The following is an 18,315-nucleotide window of genomic DNA, read 5'->3' as shown; positions in this document are numbered from 1 at the left end:
GGAAAAGAAGAAATAACGTGCTCACGGTATGCAGATGACATGATACTGTACATAGAAAACCCTAAAGATAGTATCAGAAAATTACTAGAGCTAATCAGTGAATTTAGCAAAGTGCAGGATACAAAATCAGTACACAGAAATCACTTGCATTTCTGTATACTAACAATGAAAAATCAAAAAGAGAAATTAAGGAATCAATCCTATGCACTATTGCAACAAAAAGAATTAAATATCTAGGAATAAACTTACTTAAGGAGACGAACTGTCCACAGAAAATTGTAAGACACTGATGGAAGAAATCGAAGATGACATAAACAGATGGGGAGATATTCCATGTTCCTGGGTAGGAAGAATCAATATTGTGAAACTGACTATACTACCAAAGGCAATCTACAGATTCAGTGTGAACCTTATCAAATCACCAATGGCATTTTTGACAGAACTAGAACAAAAAATTTCACAATTCATATGGAAACACAAAAACCCCCAAATAGCCAAGGCAGTCTTGAGAAAGAAGAATGGAGCTGGAGGAATCAACCTTCTTGACTTCAGATTATACTACAAAGCTATGGTCATCAAGACAGCATGTTACTGGCACAAAAACAGAAATATGGACCCATGGAACAAGATAGAAAGCCCAGAAATAAACCCATGCACCTATGGGTACCTTATTTTTGACAAAGAAGGCAAGAATATACAACAGGGGAAAGACAGCCTCTTCAATAACTGGTGCTGGGAAAACTGGACAGCTATGTGTAAGAGAATGAAATTAGAACACTTCCTAACACCATACACAAAGATAAACTCAAAATGGATTAAAGACCTAAATGCAAGACCAGAAACTATAAAACTCTTAGAGGAAAACATAGGCAGAATACTTGATGACATAAATCAAAGCAAGATCTTCTTATGAACCACCTCCTAGAGTAATGGAAATAGAAACAAAAGGAAACAGGTGGGACCTGATTAAACTTAAAAGCTTTTGTACAGCAGAGGAAACTAAGGCTGGTGAAAAGACAGCCTTCAGAATGGGAGAAAATAACAGCAAATGAAACAATGACAAAGGATGAATTTCCAAAATATACAAGCAGCTCATAGAACTCAATGCCAGAAAATCAAACAACCCAATCAAAAAGTGGGAAAAAGACCTAAACAGACGTTTCTCCTAAGAAGACATACTGATGGCTAACAAACACATGAAAAGATGCTCAACATCGCTCATTATTAGAGAAATGCAAATCAAAACTACAATGAGATATCGCCTCACACTGGTCAGAATGGCCATCATCAAAAAGTCTACAAACAATAAATGCTGGAGAGGGTGTGGAGAAAAGGGAACGCTCTTGCACTGTTGGTAGGAATGTAAATTGATACAGCCACAATGGAAGATGGTATGGAGATTCCTTAAGAAACTAGGAATAAAACCACCATATGACCCAGCAATCCCACTCCTAGGCTTCTATCCTGAGGAAACCAAAATTGAAAAAGACACATGTATCCCATTGTTCATTGCAGCAGTATTTACAATCGCCCAAACATGGAAGCAACCTAGATATCCATCAACAGATGAATGGATAAAGGAGTTGTGGTAAATATACACAATGGAATATTACTCAGCCATAAAAAGGAAAGCATTTGAGTCAGTTCTGATGAGGTAGATGAACCTAGAACCTATTATACAGAGTGAAGTGAGTCAGAAAAGAGAAAGGTAAATATCATAGTCTAACACATATATTATCACCCTGTTTATTTACAAGCTGAAATCAAGATTGCCGGGAGAAATATCAATAACCTCAGATATGCAGATGACACCACCCTTATGGCAGAAAGTGAAGAGGAACTAAAGAGCCTCTTGATGAAAGTGAAAGAGGAGAGCGAAAAAGTTGGCTTAAAGGTCAACATTCAGAAAACAAAGATCATGGCATCTGGTCCCATCACTTCATGGCAAATAGATGGGGAAACAGTGGAAACAGTGTCAGAGTTTATTTTTCTGGGCTCCAAAATCACTGCAGATGGTGATTGCAGCCATGAAATTAAAAGACACTTACTCCTTGGAAGAAAAGTTATGACCAACCTAGATAGCATATTCAAAAGCAGAGACATCCCTTTGCCAACAAAAGTCCGTCTAGTCAAGGCTATGGTTTTTCCATTGGTCATGTATGGATGTGAGAGTTGGACTGTGAAGAAAGCTGAGTGCCAAAGCATTGATGGTTTTGAACTGTGGTGTTGGAGAAGACTCTTGAGAGTCCCTTGAACTGTAAGGAGATCCAACCAGTCCTTTCTAAAGGAGATCAGTCCTGGGTGTTCTTTGGAAGGACTGATGCTAAAGCTGAAACTCCAGTACTTTGGCCACCTCATGCGAAGAGTTGACTCATTGGAAAAGACTCTGATGCTGGGAGGAATTGGGGGCAGGAGGAGAAGGGGACGACAGAGAATGAGATGGCTGGATGGCATCACCGACTCAATGGACGTGAGTTTGAGTGAACTCTGGGAGTTGGTGATGGACAGGGAGGCCTGGCGTGCTGCAATTCATGGGGTCGCAAAGAGTCGGACATGACTGAGCGACTGAACTGAACTGAACACGTATATATGGAATCTAGAAAAATGGTACTGAAGAACTTATTTACAGGGCAGCAGTGGAGAAACAGACACAGAGAATAGACTTATGCACATGGGGAGAGGGGAGGAGAGGATGAGATGTATGGAGAGAGTAACATGGAAACTTACATTACCATATGTAAAATAGATAGCCAATGGGAATTTTCTGTATGTTTCAGGAAACTCAAACAGGGGCCTGTATCAACCTAGAGGGGTGGGATGGGGAGGGAGATGGGAGGGAGGTTCAAGAGGAAGGGGACATAGGTATACCTGTGGCTGATTCATGTTGAGATTTGACAGAAAAGAACACAATTCTGTAAAGTAATTATCCTTCAATAAGAAAATAAATAAAAAACAGAACTTTCATCGCTTTACATACGTATCCCATTGTCTTCTGGCCTCCATGGTTTCTGCTGAGAAAGCAGTTTGTAGTCTTCTTGACGATTCTTTGTATTTGATTAATCACTTACTTTTGCTACTTTCAGGATTCTTTTTCTTTAAATAGTTTGACTATAATGTGTCTTAGCATGGATATGTGTGAGGTTATTCTACTTAGGCTTACAGTTCTTGGTTTTGTTTCTTCACATCTTGTGCCAAATTTGAGAAATTTTTTGGATATTATTTGTTCAAACAATGTCTCTACTCGCTTCTCCTCTCTCCTCCTTACGGTACTGACTTGCTGTATATATTGGTTTACTTCATGATATTCATAGTCCATTAGTCTCTAATCACTTCAGTTTTTCTTTTCTTTCTGTTCCTTTGATTGGATAATTTAAGTTTTTGTATTTTCAGGATTCCTCATCCTTCTTCCTGTCTTCTCAATTCTGTTGAACCCCTGTAGCGATATTTTTGCTTCCGTTATTGTACTTTTTAGTAATAGAATTTGTTTGGTTCTTTTTTATAATTTGTTTATCCATTGATAGTCTCATTTTGTCCATACATTTTTTTTCCTGTTTTTTGTTTGTTTGTTTAGTTCTTCATGTTTTTCTTTACCTCCTTGAGCATATTTAAAACAGTTGTTTTAAAACCTTTGTTTAGTAAATTTATTGTCTGGGCTTCCTTAAGGATGATTGTTTATGTTTATTTTGTTCATTTGAATGGTTCTACTTTCCTGTTTCTCTGTATGCTTTTTTTTTTATTGCTGTTGAAAACCGAACACTTGAATATTATAATGTGTTGAACTCTGGGATCACATTCTCCCCCTTTTCCAGAGTTTGTTGTTTTCTGATTGTTGAATGCTGTAGCAGTCTGTTTGTCTAGTGACTTTTCCTAACTGGTTTTGCAGGGGCTGTGTTCCTTGTTCTCTTCCTTAGCTTGTGTCCAACTACTGTTTGTGACTGAGGTGCCAAAATAGACAGATAAGAGAACATCTCTTTTAGTCTTTGCAGTTTGGCTCTGTATTGAGGCTTTCTTTCAACACTTGGCTAGACTTAGACAGAGTTTAGGGATCAGCCCAAGGTTAAAGCTTAAGATCCTCTCAGGTCTTTTGTTTTGTAATGTTATTTCATTTTCATTCATCTCAAGGTATTTTCTTTTTTAGAAATATTTTATTGAAGTACAGTTAGATGGCATCATTGACTCAATGCATATGAGTTTGGGTAAACTCTGGGAGTTGGTGATGGATAGGGAGGCCTGGCATGCTGCAGTTCTTGGGGTTGCAGAGAGTTGGAGACGACTGAGTGACTGAACTGAACTGATAGTTGATTTACAGTTTTGTGTTAATTCTGCTATACTGCATAGTTAGTTGCATTCTGGTCTATCACAGGATGTTGAAATTTTCCCCTGTGCTATACAGTAGGACCTTGTTGTTTATCCACTCTCTATATAATAGATTGCACCTGCTAACAACCAAACTCCTGATTTTACTTCCCCCATACACCCTCCCCCTTGGGCACCGTGAGTATGTTTGTTCTCTGTCTGTGAGTCTGTTTCTGTTTAGTACATATGTTCACTTGTGTCATATTCTGTATCCCACATATAAGTGATATATGGTATTTATCCTTCTGTTTCTGACTTACTTCACTTAATGTGATAATCCCTTGGTCTATCCATGTTGCTGCAAATGGCATTATTTCATTCTTTTTAATGGCTGAGTAATATTCCATTCTGTATGTGTATACACCACACACATCATTCTGTCACTGGACATTTAGGTTCTTTCCATGTCTTACCTCTGAGCCACCAGAGTCCCTTTCCATGTCTTGGCTGATGTAAATAGTGCTGTTATGAACAATAGGAATCCATGCATATTTTCAAATTATAGTTTGTCCGGGTATATGCCTAGGAGTGAGATTGCTGTGTCATACTTCACCTCTATTTTTAGTTTTTTGAGGAACCTCCATACTGTTTTGTGTTGAACTACACTCATTTTCCTGCTCTCTCTCCAGCATTTATTATTTCTAGACTTTTTAATGTGGTCATTCTGACTGGTGTGAGGTGGTACCTCATTGTAGTTTTGATTTACATTTATTTAATAATTAGCAGTGATGAGCATATTTTCATGTGTCTATTGGCCATCAGTGTGTCTTCTTTGGAGAAATGTCTGTTTAGGCCTTCTGACCATTTTTTGGTTGGTTATTTGCTTTTTTGTTATTGAATTGTAGAAGCTGTTTATTTATTTTGGAAATTAAGCCTTTGCTGGTTGCATCATTTGCAAATATCTTCTCTGAGTTGGAAGTTTGTCTTTTTCATTTTGTTTATGGGTTCCTTTGCTGTTTGAAAGCTGATATGCTTGGTTGATCTCATTTGTTTATTTTTACTTTTATTTCTGTTGCCATGAGAGACTGACTTATGGAAACATGGGTGTGATTTATGTCAGAATGTTTTGCACATGTACTGTTCTTGGAGTTTTATGGTGTCTTGTCTTACATTTAAGGTTTTGGCCATTTTGAATTTCTTTTTGAGTATGCTCAGAGGGTGGTTTACATGTTGCTGCCCAACTTTCTTAATATCACTTGCTGAAAGACTGTTTTTTCCCATTGTATACTGCCTTCTTTGTCAAAGATTAATTGTCCTTAGCTCTGTGGGTTTATTTCTGGGCTCTGTTTTGTTTCACTGATTTATTCAAGGTGCTTTGTAATTTCCCTTCTCAGAGCTTTTCTGAGCATACACCTCGCTCTAGGCATATCTGCCTCTTTCTGAATTCCCTTGTAGATACAGTGGCTCTAGAATGTCCAAATTCTGCCCCACCCCCGCCAAACCCCCACGCTGCCTGTTTTTTTCCTCCCTGGCCTTAGATGATCTCAACTGTAATCTTTTGCCCCAGATGTCTGTCGGTGGTTCTTTTTTCTCACAGTGAGTATTGGCTGCTACTTTTGTGGTCTGGATGAGTTCTGAGTTAGGTACAGAGATGAAAGGCTTGCATCATCTTTCAGGGTGCCCTCACACAAGGTAGAACAGACCTACATGGTGATTTGTGACTGAGGTCATCTTTCCTTCCTCTAGAACCAGGGAGAATGTGGGGAAAGTGTAATTCAAAATGCCACAAAGCTTTTCTGCAGTTTCTAAATTGCCTTTTCCCCATTTCAGCTTTTGCTTAACTTGTCTGTTTCAGAATGTTGACAAAGTTAGTTCTGACTGTTTCTGCTTGTTTTTTGATGCTTCTCTTTGAGGATAGGAGCTAGGTGCTATCTGTTCCGCCGTTTTGTTGTTTAGAAATCATGTTTACGCACTGACTGTGCATTTTGTTCCTCTGGTGAGTTCTCATCTGTTCACGTATTCTTGAGTTCCTCCTCCTTACTGTGTCTGTCCCTGGCGTGGACTTCACATGATTTCCTGTGTCTGCACAAAGAGATTTCGTGTCCTGAGACCATGTCTGCAGGTTCTGGCACCCTCTGGTACAGGCACACTCTCACAAGCTCTCTTTTGAAGAAACTGCTTGGCTTATTCTGGAAACTTTATCTTCAAATATGTAGACTTCTATCCAAGGCCTTCCTGAGCCCTGACTGGGGTCTGAATACTTGGTTCCATTGTGGTTCTTCAGCTTCCCTCCTTCTGACTTTGTAATTTTCTTTGTGATATTTATGGAGTGTCATAAAGTGTCAGAGGCTCACAGAGGAGGCCTTTGTCATGGTTCTCATTTCTGTTTCTTTTTTATTGATGTAGTTGATTTACAATGTTGTGTTAACTTGTGCTGTACAAAAAAAGTGATTCAGTTATACATATATTAATATATATATATTTTTCATAGTCATGATAAACCATGGGGTATTGAATATAGTTCTCCATGCTATATAGTAGGACCTTGTTGTTTATCCATTTTATGTATACTGGTTTGCATCTGCTAATCCCAAACTCGCACTCCTTCTCTCCCCTTTCTCTCCTCCCCCTTGGCACCTGTTCTTATTTCTTCCTTGTAGAATTTGCCAGGGCTCATTGGACTTCCTGGGTGCCAGATGCTCTGACAGGCCTGGACTGTGATGAGGCAGCCAAGCTCTTGGACCTAGGGCCCACTCTTGGTAGCTCAGGGTCACAGGTTTTCCATTTCTATTTTCAATTCCCCAATGATTTTATCTTGTTTTGGTTGTCATTGCTCATATGTTTCTTCCTTTTGATTTTTATTCTGACCTCTTTTCCATCTTGCGGTTTCTTAATTTAGAGTTGTCTTCATCCCAAGACTCATCATTCGCATTCTTTATTAACATAGATTTGGATAGAGAGGGAGGAGGGGAGATTTAAAACATTTTTTTTTTAAGTTATAATTTACAGACCATAAAATGCACGGCTTTTACATGCTCATTTGGGTGGGTTTTGGCAAGTTGACTATTCATGTGTGCTAAATCACTTCAGTCATGTCTTTGTGACCCTATGGACCATAGGCTCCATGGGATTCTGCAGGCAAGAAAACTAGAGTGGGTTGCCATGCCCTCCTCCAGGGTTCTTCCCCACCCAGGGGGAGACTCCCAACCTGTAATCACCATCCAAAATAAGATATAGAACATGTCTGTCATCTCAGACATTCCCTCTGGCATTTAGCAAGAGGGAAGCTTTGCCTATTGTTTTTATTTTTTGAGTTGTCTTTTTATTGTTTATTTCTAAGATTCTTTATATATTCTGATGTGAACCCTTTGTCAGATTTGTATATTTTAAATATTTTTTTCCTGCTCTGTGACTTGTTTGTTTATTTAATTAAGTCTTTTGACTCACATTATTTTTAAAAAGTGGTAAAATCCTTTTTATCAGTGTTTGACTTCTGATTAGAGCTTTTGTGTCCTGTCCAGGAAATCTTTGCCTACTGCAAGGTTTTGAAGATAGTCCAAGTCACCTTCTTGGAGCTTTGTGGTTGTGGGTTATGTTAAGCTCTGTGATCCATTTTTGGTTGATTTTCGTGTGTAGAGTATGGAGTGAAACAGTATTACCGTTGGTTAAGAAAGACTTGCTTTCCACATTGTTTTGGTGCGTGGTCTGAAATCAGTTCTCTGGGTCTATTTCTTCCCTGTCTGTCCTGTTTGGTTGCTGGTTTTGCCTGCCTTTATGCTTCTGCCATCTTGTCTTGATTTCTGAAGCTTTATGGTTCTTGGTGGTTCTCAACTAGGGACAATTTCAATGTACTGGGAACATGTGGCTATATTGGAAACAGTTTTGATTGTCACAGTGGGTGTGACGGGTGGAGGGGGGCTCCTGACATCTAGTGTGTCTAACCCAAAGATGGTGACTAAACATTCTACATGCAGAAGTCAAACCCCCATAGCAAAGAATCATTCTGTCCAAAATGTTGGTAGTGCTAAGACAGAGAAACCCTGCTTTTGTGAGTCTTCAGGTTAGCTAGTGGAAGTCTTCTGATACTGCTATTAAAAAAAATACCATTTGACTAGTCTATCTCCTTTGTATTACCATATGAATTTTCAGTTCAGTTCAGTCGCTCAGTCGTGTCCGACTCTTTGCGACCCCATAAATAGCAGCACGCCAGGCCTCCTTGTCCATCACCATCTCCCGGAGTTCACTCAGACTCACGTCCGTCGAGTCTGTGATGCCATCCAGCCATCTCATCCTCTGTTGTCCCCTTCTCCTCCTGCCCCCAATCTCTCCCAGCATCAGAGTCTTTTCCAGTGAGTCAACTCTTCGCATGAGGTGGCCAAAGTACTGGAGCTTCAGCTTTAGCATCATTCCTTCCAAAGGAATCCCAGGGCTGATCTCCTTCAAAATGGACTGGTTGGATCTCCTTGCAGTCCAAGGGACTCTCAAGAGTCTTCTCCAACACCACAGTTCAAAAGCATCAATTCTTCGGCGTTGAGCCTTCTTCACAGTCCAGCTCTTACGTCCATACATGACCACAGGAAAAACCATAGCCTTGACTAGACAGACCTTAGTCGGTAAAGTCATGTCTCTGCTTTTGAATATACTATCTAGGTTGGTCATAACTTTTCTTCCAAGGAATAAGCGTCTTTTAATTTCATGGCTGCAATCACCATCTGCAGTGATTTTGGAGCCCCCCAAAATAAAGTCTGACACTGTTTCTACTGTTTCCCCATCTATTTCCCATGGAGTGATGGGACTGGATGCCATGATCTTCGTTTTCTGAATGTTGAGCTTTAAGCCAACTTTTTCACTCTTCTCTTTCACTTTCATCAAGAGGCTTTTTAGCTCCTCTTCACTTTCTGCCATAAGGGTGTTGTCATCTGCAAATCTGAGGTTATTGAGATTTCTCCCGGCAATCTTGATTTCAGCTTCTGTTTCTTCCAGTCCAGCGTTTCTCATGATGTACCCTGCATAGAAGTTAAATAAGCAGGGTGACAATAAACAGCCTGGACGTACTCCTTTTCCTATTTGGAACCAGTCTGTTGTTCCATTTCCAGTTCTAACTGTTGATTCCTGGCCTGCATACAGATTTCTCAAGAGGCAGGTCAGGTGGTCTGGTATTCCCATCTCTTTCAGAATTTTCCACAGTTTATTGTGATCCACACAGTGAAAGGATTTGGCATAGTCAATAAAGCAGAAATAGACATTTTTCTGGAACTCTCTTGCTTTTTCCATGATCCAGCGGATGTTGGCAATTTGATCTCTGGTTCCTCTGCCTTTTCTAAAACCAGCTTGTACATCAGGGAGTTCACAGTTCATGTATTGCTGAAGTCTGGCTTGGAGAATTTTGAGCATTACTTTACTAGCATGTGAGATGAGTGCAATTGTGCGATAGTTTGAGCATTCTTTGGCATTGCCTTTCTTTGGGATTAGAATGAAAACTGACCTTTTCCAGTCCTGTGGCCACTGCTCAGTTTTCCAAATTTGCTGTCATATTGAGGGCAGCACTTTCACAGCATCATCTTTCAGGATTTGAAACAGCTCAACTGGAATTCCATCACCTCCACTAGCTTTGTTCTTAGTGATGCTTTCTAAGGCCCACTTGACTTCACATTCCAAGATGTCTGGCTCTAGATTAGTGATCACATCATCATGATTATCTGGGTCGTGAAGATTGGATTTATCAGTTTCTACAAAGGCATTTCCTATGATTTTGATAGGAATTGCTTGAAAATGCAAATTTGTCCAGCTATGCTAGCCTATTAAGCTTTAAATCTAAAATAATAAAATAGTGTAAGTAATTAAGATTCAATACGATTAGGAGCTTAGTCTCTCACTTTCCCTATTATGTTTCAGGTGTTCAGTAGCCACATGTGTCTAGTTGTTACTATGTCAACAAATAACAGAGTCAGAGAACATTTTCTTCATCATAGAAAGTTCTCTTGGACAGCACTGGCATAGTTCAGTTTGGGAATTTATATATTCTTCTGATCCATGAGTATTTAAGTTTTTTATGGACATTCTTTATCAGACAGTAGAAGTTCTATTGCACTCATAGTTTACTGCTGGTTTTTAATTATGAATATTGGATTTCCTCAGATGTTTGTATCTGTTGTGATGACCGTTTTATTGTTTTTTTCCTTTAATAATTTCACTGCTTTTCACACATTAGATCAACTCTGGATTCTTGGGTTAAACTGCACTTGGCAGTGTTTTTCTAATATCTCAGAACTTTTCATGAGGGATTTTGCTTCGCATTTTCTTGTCCGAAAACAAGAAGTTTTGGTATCCGGATAATGCTGGCCTCATAGAATGCTCTGCAGACCGTTCTGGGTGAGGGGACTTACTAGTAATTGAGCTCTTATTCTCTTCTGTGCCATTTTACCGATACCGTCTCCTTTAATCCTTACAACTATGGTAGGGCTTCCCTGGTGGCTCAGTTGGTAGAGAATCTGCCTGCAATGCAGGGGACCCCAGTTCGATCCCTGGGTCAGGAAAGATCCCCTGGAGAAGCAAATGGCAACCCACTCCACGGTTCTTGCCTAGAGAATCCCATGGACAGAGGGGCCTGGCGAGCTATAGTCCACGAGGTCGCAAGAGTTGGACACAACTTCATGACTAACCCACCACCTCCATAGTAGGGGAAGTAACATCCTTCCTTTTAAGGTGGGGAATCTCAGGCTCAGAAAGTAATTTCCCCAATCACATGGCTGTGGCTGATGGAGGCAGAATCCAATTGCAACTACACAGACTCTAGAAGACCAGCCCTTGGATGAGGGCCTCCCACTGCAGCTCCAGGGGTGAGGTGGGCTGTGCCTCAGGTGACCACTGCCCTTCAGCTCACGAGACAAAAGCTGGATGTCTGTGCTGGGGTGTGGTGCCAGCCGCCGGGGCCGAGCCACTGCTGGGTCCTCTGGCCAGAGCCAGGGGAAGTCTCCTGTCCCCCCTGTTTTTCTTGGAGTATGAAGCTCTCCTTTAGTTTCTCTGATGACAAAACTTTAGTACCCCTGTAGAAACCAGCTCTGAATGGTTGCCCAGTGTGGGTGGGGCTGGGACTGGTTTCTCTCTTTCTAGGATGCTTGGACATTAATTCATCCGTGAAAGGGGCTCGTTTTGTCCGATTCTGTGACTCGTTCAACATTCCCCTCATCACTTTTGTGGATGTCCCTGGCTTCCTGCCTGGTGAGTCACTGAGGGAGCTGGGTCAGGAGAGGTGGTTTTGCCCTGAGACGCCGCTTTATGTGGAGGTCCTCTTGCACAGGATTTGTGACGTTGCCATCCTCTGGGCGTCTGGAGGTGGGGACTGGCTGGGGGTGGCCTTGTGGGGAAGGGGAAGCCCTCACAGCTGAGAGTGGGGGTTGGCCCCAGGGAGATTCTGTGGGTATCCGGTAACTTGCTCCTGCCACAGGCACCGCGCAGGAGTATGGGGGCATCATCCGCCACGGCGCCAAGCTGCTCTACGCGTTTGCAGAGGCCACTGTGCCCAAAGTGACGGTCATCACCAGGAAGGTGAGGAGCTCAGGCTGGAGGCTGGAGCCCGCTCACCCCCAGCGGTGGGGCCTGGGGGTTGGGGGTCTGGCCGAGAGGGTCAGCAGTGCTGGGAGGAGTCTACGCCTCATTCCCCTTAACAAGTTCTCGAGGATGGCTCGGCGTGGATGGTTCTGCAGACACGCCCGGCAGAGAAGTCCCTGTTCATCTGGGAGTGGGAAAAGGCCGGAAGACCGTGACCGTGAACTGCGAAAGGCCTGTGGCTGCGCCCTCGTATTCCTGGGCCTCCCAGCCCTGGGCCTTCAGGAGCCCAGGAGGGCCAGTCTTGCTTTCCATCCTCACTTCACTTGGCTTCCTGGGGTCTTACAGGGATGTGATCCGGCTGACTCAGGCTCTAACATCCAGCATCTGGGACTGTTCTAGGCCTACGGTGGCGCCTATGATGTCATGAGCTCCAAGCACCTCTGTGGTGACACCAACTACGCCTGGCCCACGGCGGAGATTGCTGTCATGGGGGCAAAGGTAAGACCCTCCAGCTTCCCCTTCTCCTGGCTCCAGGGACTCCACGCTCCCCGCACAACTGGGAAGTGTTGGGAAAAGGCCTGGGCCCCTGGGGTCGCCAGGCCTCCAGGGAGTTGGGGTCTAGACCCTGGCAATCCCCCTCCTGCACTCTCACTTCAGGCACGGACCCAGGTAGTAGGGGCCTCGAGTGGGTTCAGGGATTCAGTAGAACAGAAAGGGCTGAGTCAGCTGAACTAGTTGTTGGAGGACTGGATGTTTCCCCAACCCCATCCCCAGCTCCCAAGAGGTCCTGGAGCCACTCCTGCAGCCCACGGGGGCCGAGCTGTAGTCCCGACCCTGCTGACTTTGGGCAGGGTGCCCCCTGTTGCCTAGTCTACTAACCACTCCTTTCCTGCTTTGAAATAGCTGTCGGGGTTGAACTAGGTATCTCCCAGGCCCCAGCCTCCCCAAGCTGACTTTGAGGGGTTCTGACAGGACGGCTTCTCTCTCAGGCCTCATTTTTCTACACTTGCATTTTAGTTTCTCTGCCTCTGGCCATTGAGTTGTGTGCTCAGGGCTCAGGACAATGAAAAAGTGTAACAGCATTCTGCTTCCCTTGATAAGGGGACCTTGACTCTTAACAGTGGAAACTGGGCCAAATATCTTGGCCTCAGAGAAGGACAAATGCACTTGGAGAGATTAGGACAGAATCTAGGGAGGCAGGTGATGCCTCGGCCTGGGCCACCCGGTCATTGGAGCCGTGGCTGAGCATCCATTGCAGCCGGGGGTTTATGGCGGTCGCTCCAGGCACCTGGGGTGGCCACTGCTCTCCAGCACGCTTTGTTTACCGAGACATTTGCAATCACTCCCAGTGATGTTGGGGGGGAGGGCTACCCTGGTCTCCGGGGGCCTCCAGGGCGATCACCAACTCCTCTCGTGACAGGGTGCTGTGGAGATCATCTTCAAAGGGCACGAGAACGTGGAGGCGGCTCAGGCAGAGTACATCGAGAAGTTTGCCAACCCTTTTCCTGCAGCCGTGAGAGGTGGGCCTGTGGTGGGGAGAGCAGCTCGGCTCAGTTGTTGGGTCGCTTGCTGCTTATTTTGCTCGAGAAGGCCCACCTTTGCCCTTCCTGTTGAGTCTGGAGACTGGTGAGGGCTGGCTGGACCCTGAGCCGTCATCACTTAAGGGCAGAGAGGCCTGTATGGGCCACTTTGTAACTGTGATCAAGAAAACATTGCTGAAGTGGCTAAATCTCTCTTCGTGGTATTCCAGCTACCCAGTACTGTGAAAAATCTACTCAAAGTGGTCTGAAATAACCTCCCTGCACCTTCCCCTCATAGTTCTGAGTGTCAGCATTTGGTCTGGTCTGGGCTGAGCTGGGTAGTGGTTCTGCTGGGATCAGTCATGGAAGTATGTCATCTAGCTGCCTGACTGGGGCTGGATAGCCTGTGGTGGCCCCACTCACATGGCTGGTGCTGGCTGTCAGCTGGACTCTCCTTCACGGGGTTGCTTATTCTTTGGGAGGTGCGTCCTCGTGCTCTGCAGGGTGTCCTGAGGGCAGCAAGAGGGTGAGAGGGGAAAGAAGGTGCCTTGAGGCATAGGTGTGGAAGTTGCAGCGTTACTCTTGCTACATTCTGTTGGCCAAGGCAGTTTACAAGGCCAAGTGAAGAAGTACAGTCCACTTCCTGATGGGAAGAGTGGCAAAGAAAGTGGCAAGACAGACTTATGCATAGGATGGGACGGATAATTGTAGTGAGTTTTTAAAAATAAAAGTGCACTTTCTTAATTTTATTCCGTACTAAATTCATCTTGACAGGATGGAAGAGGGCTCACATTTTCCTTTTCTTGCTGAATGTTTCTGGGCCAGTTTGGGACCCGCCAGAGGAACAGGGGGCTCCTGGGGTCATGGGGAGGTTGGCAGGACTGAGCCTCTCTTGTGTCGGCCCGGCCCTACATGCACACTGTTGGCCCCAGAAGGTGGTGCCCACACTGAGCACCATGTGAGGGCTTGGTGGGCAGCAGGTGATCCGCTTCCTTTCCTGTGCTTCCCCAGGGTTTGTGGACGACATCATCCAGCCTTCCTCCACACGTGCCCGAATCTGCCGTGACCTGGATGTCCTGGCCAGCAAGAAGGTACAGCGCCCTTGGAGGAAACATGCGAATATTCCATTGTAAATGAATCAGGGAAAGAAAAACCAGGAGCTAATTACTGCCTGGCCATTTGTATACGCCCCTGCCTTTGCAGTCATGAAACCTGGGAATCTAAATACCATTAATCACTTGAAATGGCTGTTTATTAAATTCTAGAAAGATTTCATTTGTGCCTTACTGTAAAATTATTTTATTAAAAATCTTAACTGATATATTTTGAGCTTAAATTTCTTTTTCTTTCTTTGTGGTAGAAATCTGAAAAATGAAGAAAACTAGAAAGAAAACACTGTAGTGTGATCACTTTGAGCTGACCCTTATCTCTGTGTTGTTTTCCTTTCTTTCCCTAAGAATTAATTTTTTTCTCTGAAGGTGAGATAATAAGCCTTTAGAGTGAACTACTTATCCGCTTAGGCATCAGTTTTCTTACTTTTATGGTATAATATTTAAATGATGTATGCTATCCGTTTCCTTCAGGAAATGTTGAGGATTAAAGGTATTTATAATTGTGTTGTATACATGTGTGTGTCTATCAGAATAGATGCTTAGGAAGCATATGCTGTATAGTAATTGCTTACCTTATATTAACTTCTTTCCAGAAATGTGTTCCCAGATTTAAAAAACTTTTTTGGGAAAATTTCAAACCTGTGGAAATGTGGCAAGAGTTGTATACTCTTTACCTAGATTCTCCAGTTCTTAACACTTTCTACAATTGCTTCATCTCCTACATAAATGTATAATTACTATTTTTATTGACCTGTTTGAGAGTAAGTTGCAGAATCACAACTCTTTGTCTCTCCAGATTTCAGTGTTTATTTCCTGTGAAACAAGGCTCATTGTCTTACATGGTCTTTAATGAGATTGACATTTTTGAAGCATGTTTGTAAAATATTTTGTAGACAGTCACTCAGTTTGGGTCTGTCTGTTTACAGACATTTAGATCCAGGTAAGAATAATTCGCAAGAGTGTTCTTTTCTTATATTACATTAGGAAGCACATGTTAGTTTTTTCCCATTATTGATGAAATTGAATCTGATCACTTGGTTAAGGTAACAGCTGCAAAGATGACAGCCTTTGTAATTTTCTCTTTGTAATTAGTAATGAATCTGGGGGCATTTTGTAAGCCTGTCAGCACACTTTTGTCTAGTACTTGTAGTATGATTCTTGCCTCAATCAGCTTTTCTGTGTTGGTTATAAAAAACTATATTTCTGATCCTATCATTTTATCCATAAGGAAGGAAGGAAGGAGTTTTCTCTTCAAAAAAATTTTTAGTGTCAATTTAGATGTGTAAATTATTTTTTCATTTTTAAAGTTTTCCTGAAATAGTTTATTTTTCTTACTATGTTCAGTTGTGTCTGACTCTGGGACTCCATGGACTGTATCCTGCTAGGCTCCTTTGGGAATTCTTCAGGCAAGAATTCTGGAGTGGGTTGCCATTCTCCCAGTCCAGGGATTGAACCCAGGTGGTCCTGCAATTGCAGGCAGACTTCTTACTGTCTGAGCCACTAGGGAAGCCTTTTCTTACTATACTACCTATCACCCTATCAGATTTTCAAACACACATTATACTAGTTTGTTACATTTTTCTTCCTGTCCCGCACCTTCACCCCAGGGTTTCTTTTTTTTTTTTTGCATTTATGTATGATTTTTGGCTGGGCTGGGTCTTTTTTGTTGTGTGGGCTTTTCTCTAGTTGTGGCAAGTTGGGGCTACTCGTGCTTGCCCTGCTCAGGCTTCTCGTTGTGGGGCACGGGCTCTAGGGCATATGGTTTCCCAGGAGTTGCGGCCGGCGGGCTCAGGACTTGCAGCTCCCAGGCGGCGGGCGGGCTCAGGAGTTGCGGCTCCCAGCACAGGCTCTGTAGTTGTGGTGCACGGGCTTAGTTACTCTGAGGCATGTGGGATCTTACCGGACCAGGGATCAAACCCATATCTCCTGCATTGGCAGGAGGATTCTTTACCACTGAGCCACCAGGGAAGCCCCAGCCTAGGCTTTCTTGAGATTGAGAATCATATATTCATAGCTGAAATCTGTGCTTGGTATATAATTTCATAAATGCTTGTTTTTAGTGAATGAATATATTCCATCATGGGTTCTTTAAAGATTTAATGTTACACATTTTGATGTTCAGAATTTCCTGATATGGCCAGAGGGGTGCTCGCTCTTTCAAGCTGGTTTCTTAGTCCCTTTGGTCTGTTACAGTAATTTTTTGTGCCCTTGCTTATTTTTTGACACAGGATAATATATTAGGTTCATGATGTTTTTCTTAGAGCCGTGGTTTCTTTTAGTAGATGAAATTTGAATGCAAACATTGACCCTAGATTTTCACATTGATACTGGGTTATCATTGCTTCCAGGTATTTTCAGCGGACTGAGATTTATCCTGGTATGTGTGTGTATATATATGTACATGGGGAACATATATACATGAAAATATATAAATTATGTATATTTTTGAAAATTCGAGTTCATACTGAAGCTTTTAATTCTAATCTAATGGATAAGTTATTTGCCTTTCTTTTATTCCATAATGAGGTCTTCTCCTACACTGATGAAATGGGCTCTTATTCAGTATATACTTGACCCTTGAACAATGCGGGGGTTAGGGGGGCCTGCCCTCCTAACGTCAAGAAGCCATGTAAAATATAGTTGGTTCTCCCTATATGCAGATCCAATCTGTGGTTCCACATCCAGGATTCAATCAACTGTGTGCCGTGTAGTACTGTAGTAGTTACTGTTGAAAAATCTGTATAAGTGGACTTGCCCAGTTGAAACCTGTGTTGTTTAAGGGTATTTTACTCACTTGCTTAGTCCTACAGTGAACACCAATTTCAGAGATACTACAGCTTTATCAACATCAAACCTTCTAAAGTTCAAGACTTTTTTGTAATTGTTTCCAAACAGAAGGTACATGGTTGTTTGGATTAGTAACTTGGGTGGTTATCATTTTTAAAGAATCAGTCCTTTATGTTTGTAGACCACTTTTATAGTTTTTTCCCCCACCCTTGTTGATTTTATTTTTCTGAGTATGTAAACTGTTATACCAGCAATGGTGATTTTAAGGGATTCCAACATGAAGATTAAAGCACGGGTGTGCTTCTCTGAGGTGAGAATTCTGAATCCTCCAATCCCTGATGACTTTCTGTTCCAGACTCTTAGCTCCAAAGGTCTGTAAGCCCTGCTTGATTGTATCATTTTAAGCTCAACTTAACCCACATGTGACTACCGTCCGTTTTTCCCATTTCTGCCAGTCACCCCACCATTCTGGATAGATAGGTTTATGCCCCTCGTTATTTTTCTTGAGCGTCTTCCCTCTGTTGGAGAACGGAAATCTCCCACTCTAGTTGGGTTCCGAGTTCTTTTACAACGGCCTTCCCCCACCTCTTGCCCATCTCTGTGGCCTCCTGCTAAGCCAGAAATCCATGTCCAGATCTTGTTGCATTTCTAGCACTTCTAATGGATAGCACCCTGCTCTCCAGAGTCTGGAGCCCACAGGTATGTCCCTGTCCTGCCTCTAGTGAGTTTTGAGAATACTGTCTTGCTTCAAGTAGCTCCAGTCTGCTCATGCAGTTCATCTCAACTTGTATTGAAATGATTCTGCTCATAACATGTATTTTTTTTAAGCAGCTTATGGTGCATTCCTCACCCTCCTTTCCTTTTTAGACCTGAAAGTTTTGTCTTCCAAGCTAGGTGTTAAGTTCCTAGTGGGTAGAGATGTTTGGCCAGGGGTCCTTTGTACTTCTCTTTGGCACCAGCAGTAAGATTAAGCTGTGGGAACTGGGAAAGGAGTGGTGGCAGATTCTGGGGTTTTTAAGAGGCCTCCTGGCTAAGGAAGAAGAATCATA

At 42.8% G+C, this 18,315-nt stretch overlaps 1 protein-coding gene across 2 annotated transcripts in view; it reads left to right on the top strand.

The window, feature by feature from the left end:
• PCCB (propionyl-CoA carboxylase subunit beta) overlaps positions 1 to 14,688 on the top strand; it is a 97,995-nt gene extending 83,307 nt beyond the window's left edge. For both annotated transcript variants that reach the window (XM_068972272.1, XM_068972271.1), the window contains 5 exons: positions 11,410 to 11,517; positions 11,744 to 11,844; positions 12,247 to 12,345; positions 13,268 to 13,367; positions 14,379 to 14,688. In XM_068972272.1, coding sequence (XP_068828373.1) covers positions 11,410 to 11,517; positions 11,744 to 11,844; positions 12,247 to 12,345; positions 13,268 to 13,367; positions 14,379 to 14,500 — 530 coding nt within the window. In that variant the 3' untranslated portion in view covers positions 14,501 to 14,688. The remainder of the gene's footprint in view (positions 1 to 11,409; positions 11,518 to 11,743; positions 11,845 to 12,246; positions 12,346 to 13,267; positions 13,368 to 14,378) is intronic.
• The last annotated feature ends 3,627 nt before the right edge of the window (positions 14,689 to 18,315 follow it).

The sequence above is a fragment of the Capricornis sumatraensis genome, chromosome 1 (genome assembly GCF_032405125.1).
Source record: "Capricornis sumatraensis isolate serow.1 chromosome 1, serow.2, whole genome shotgun sequence".
Lineage (NCBI taxonomy): Eukaryota > Metazoa > Chordata > Mammalia > Artiodactyla > Bovidae > Capricornis > Capricornis sumatraensis.
This window is presented reverse-complemented; position numbering and strand designations above follow the sequence as displayed.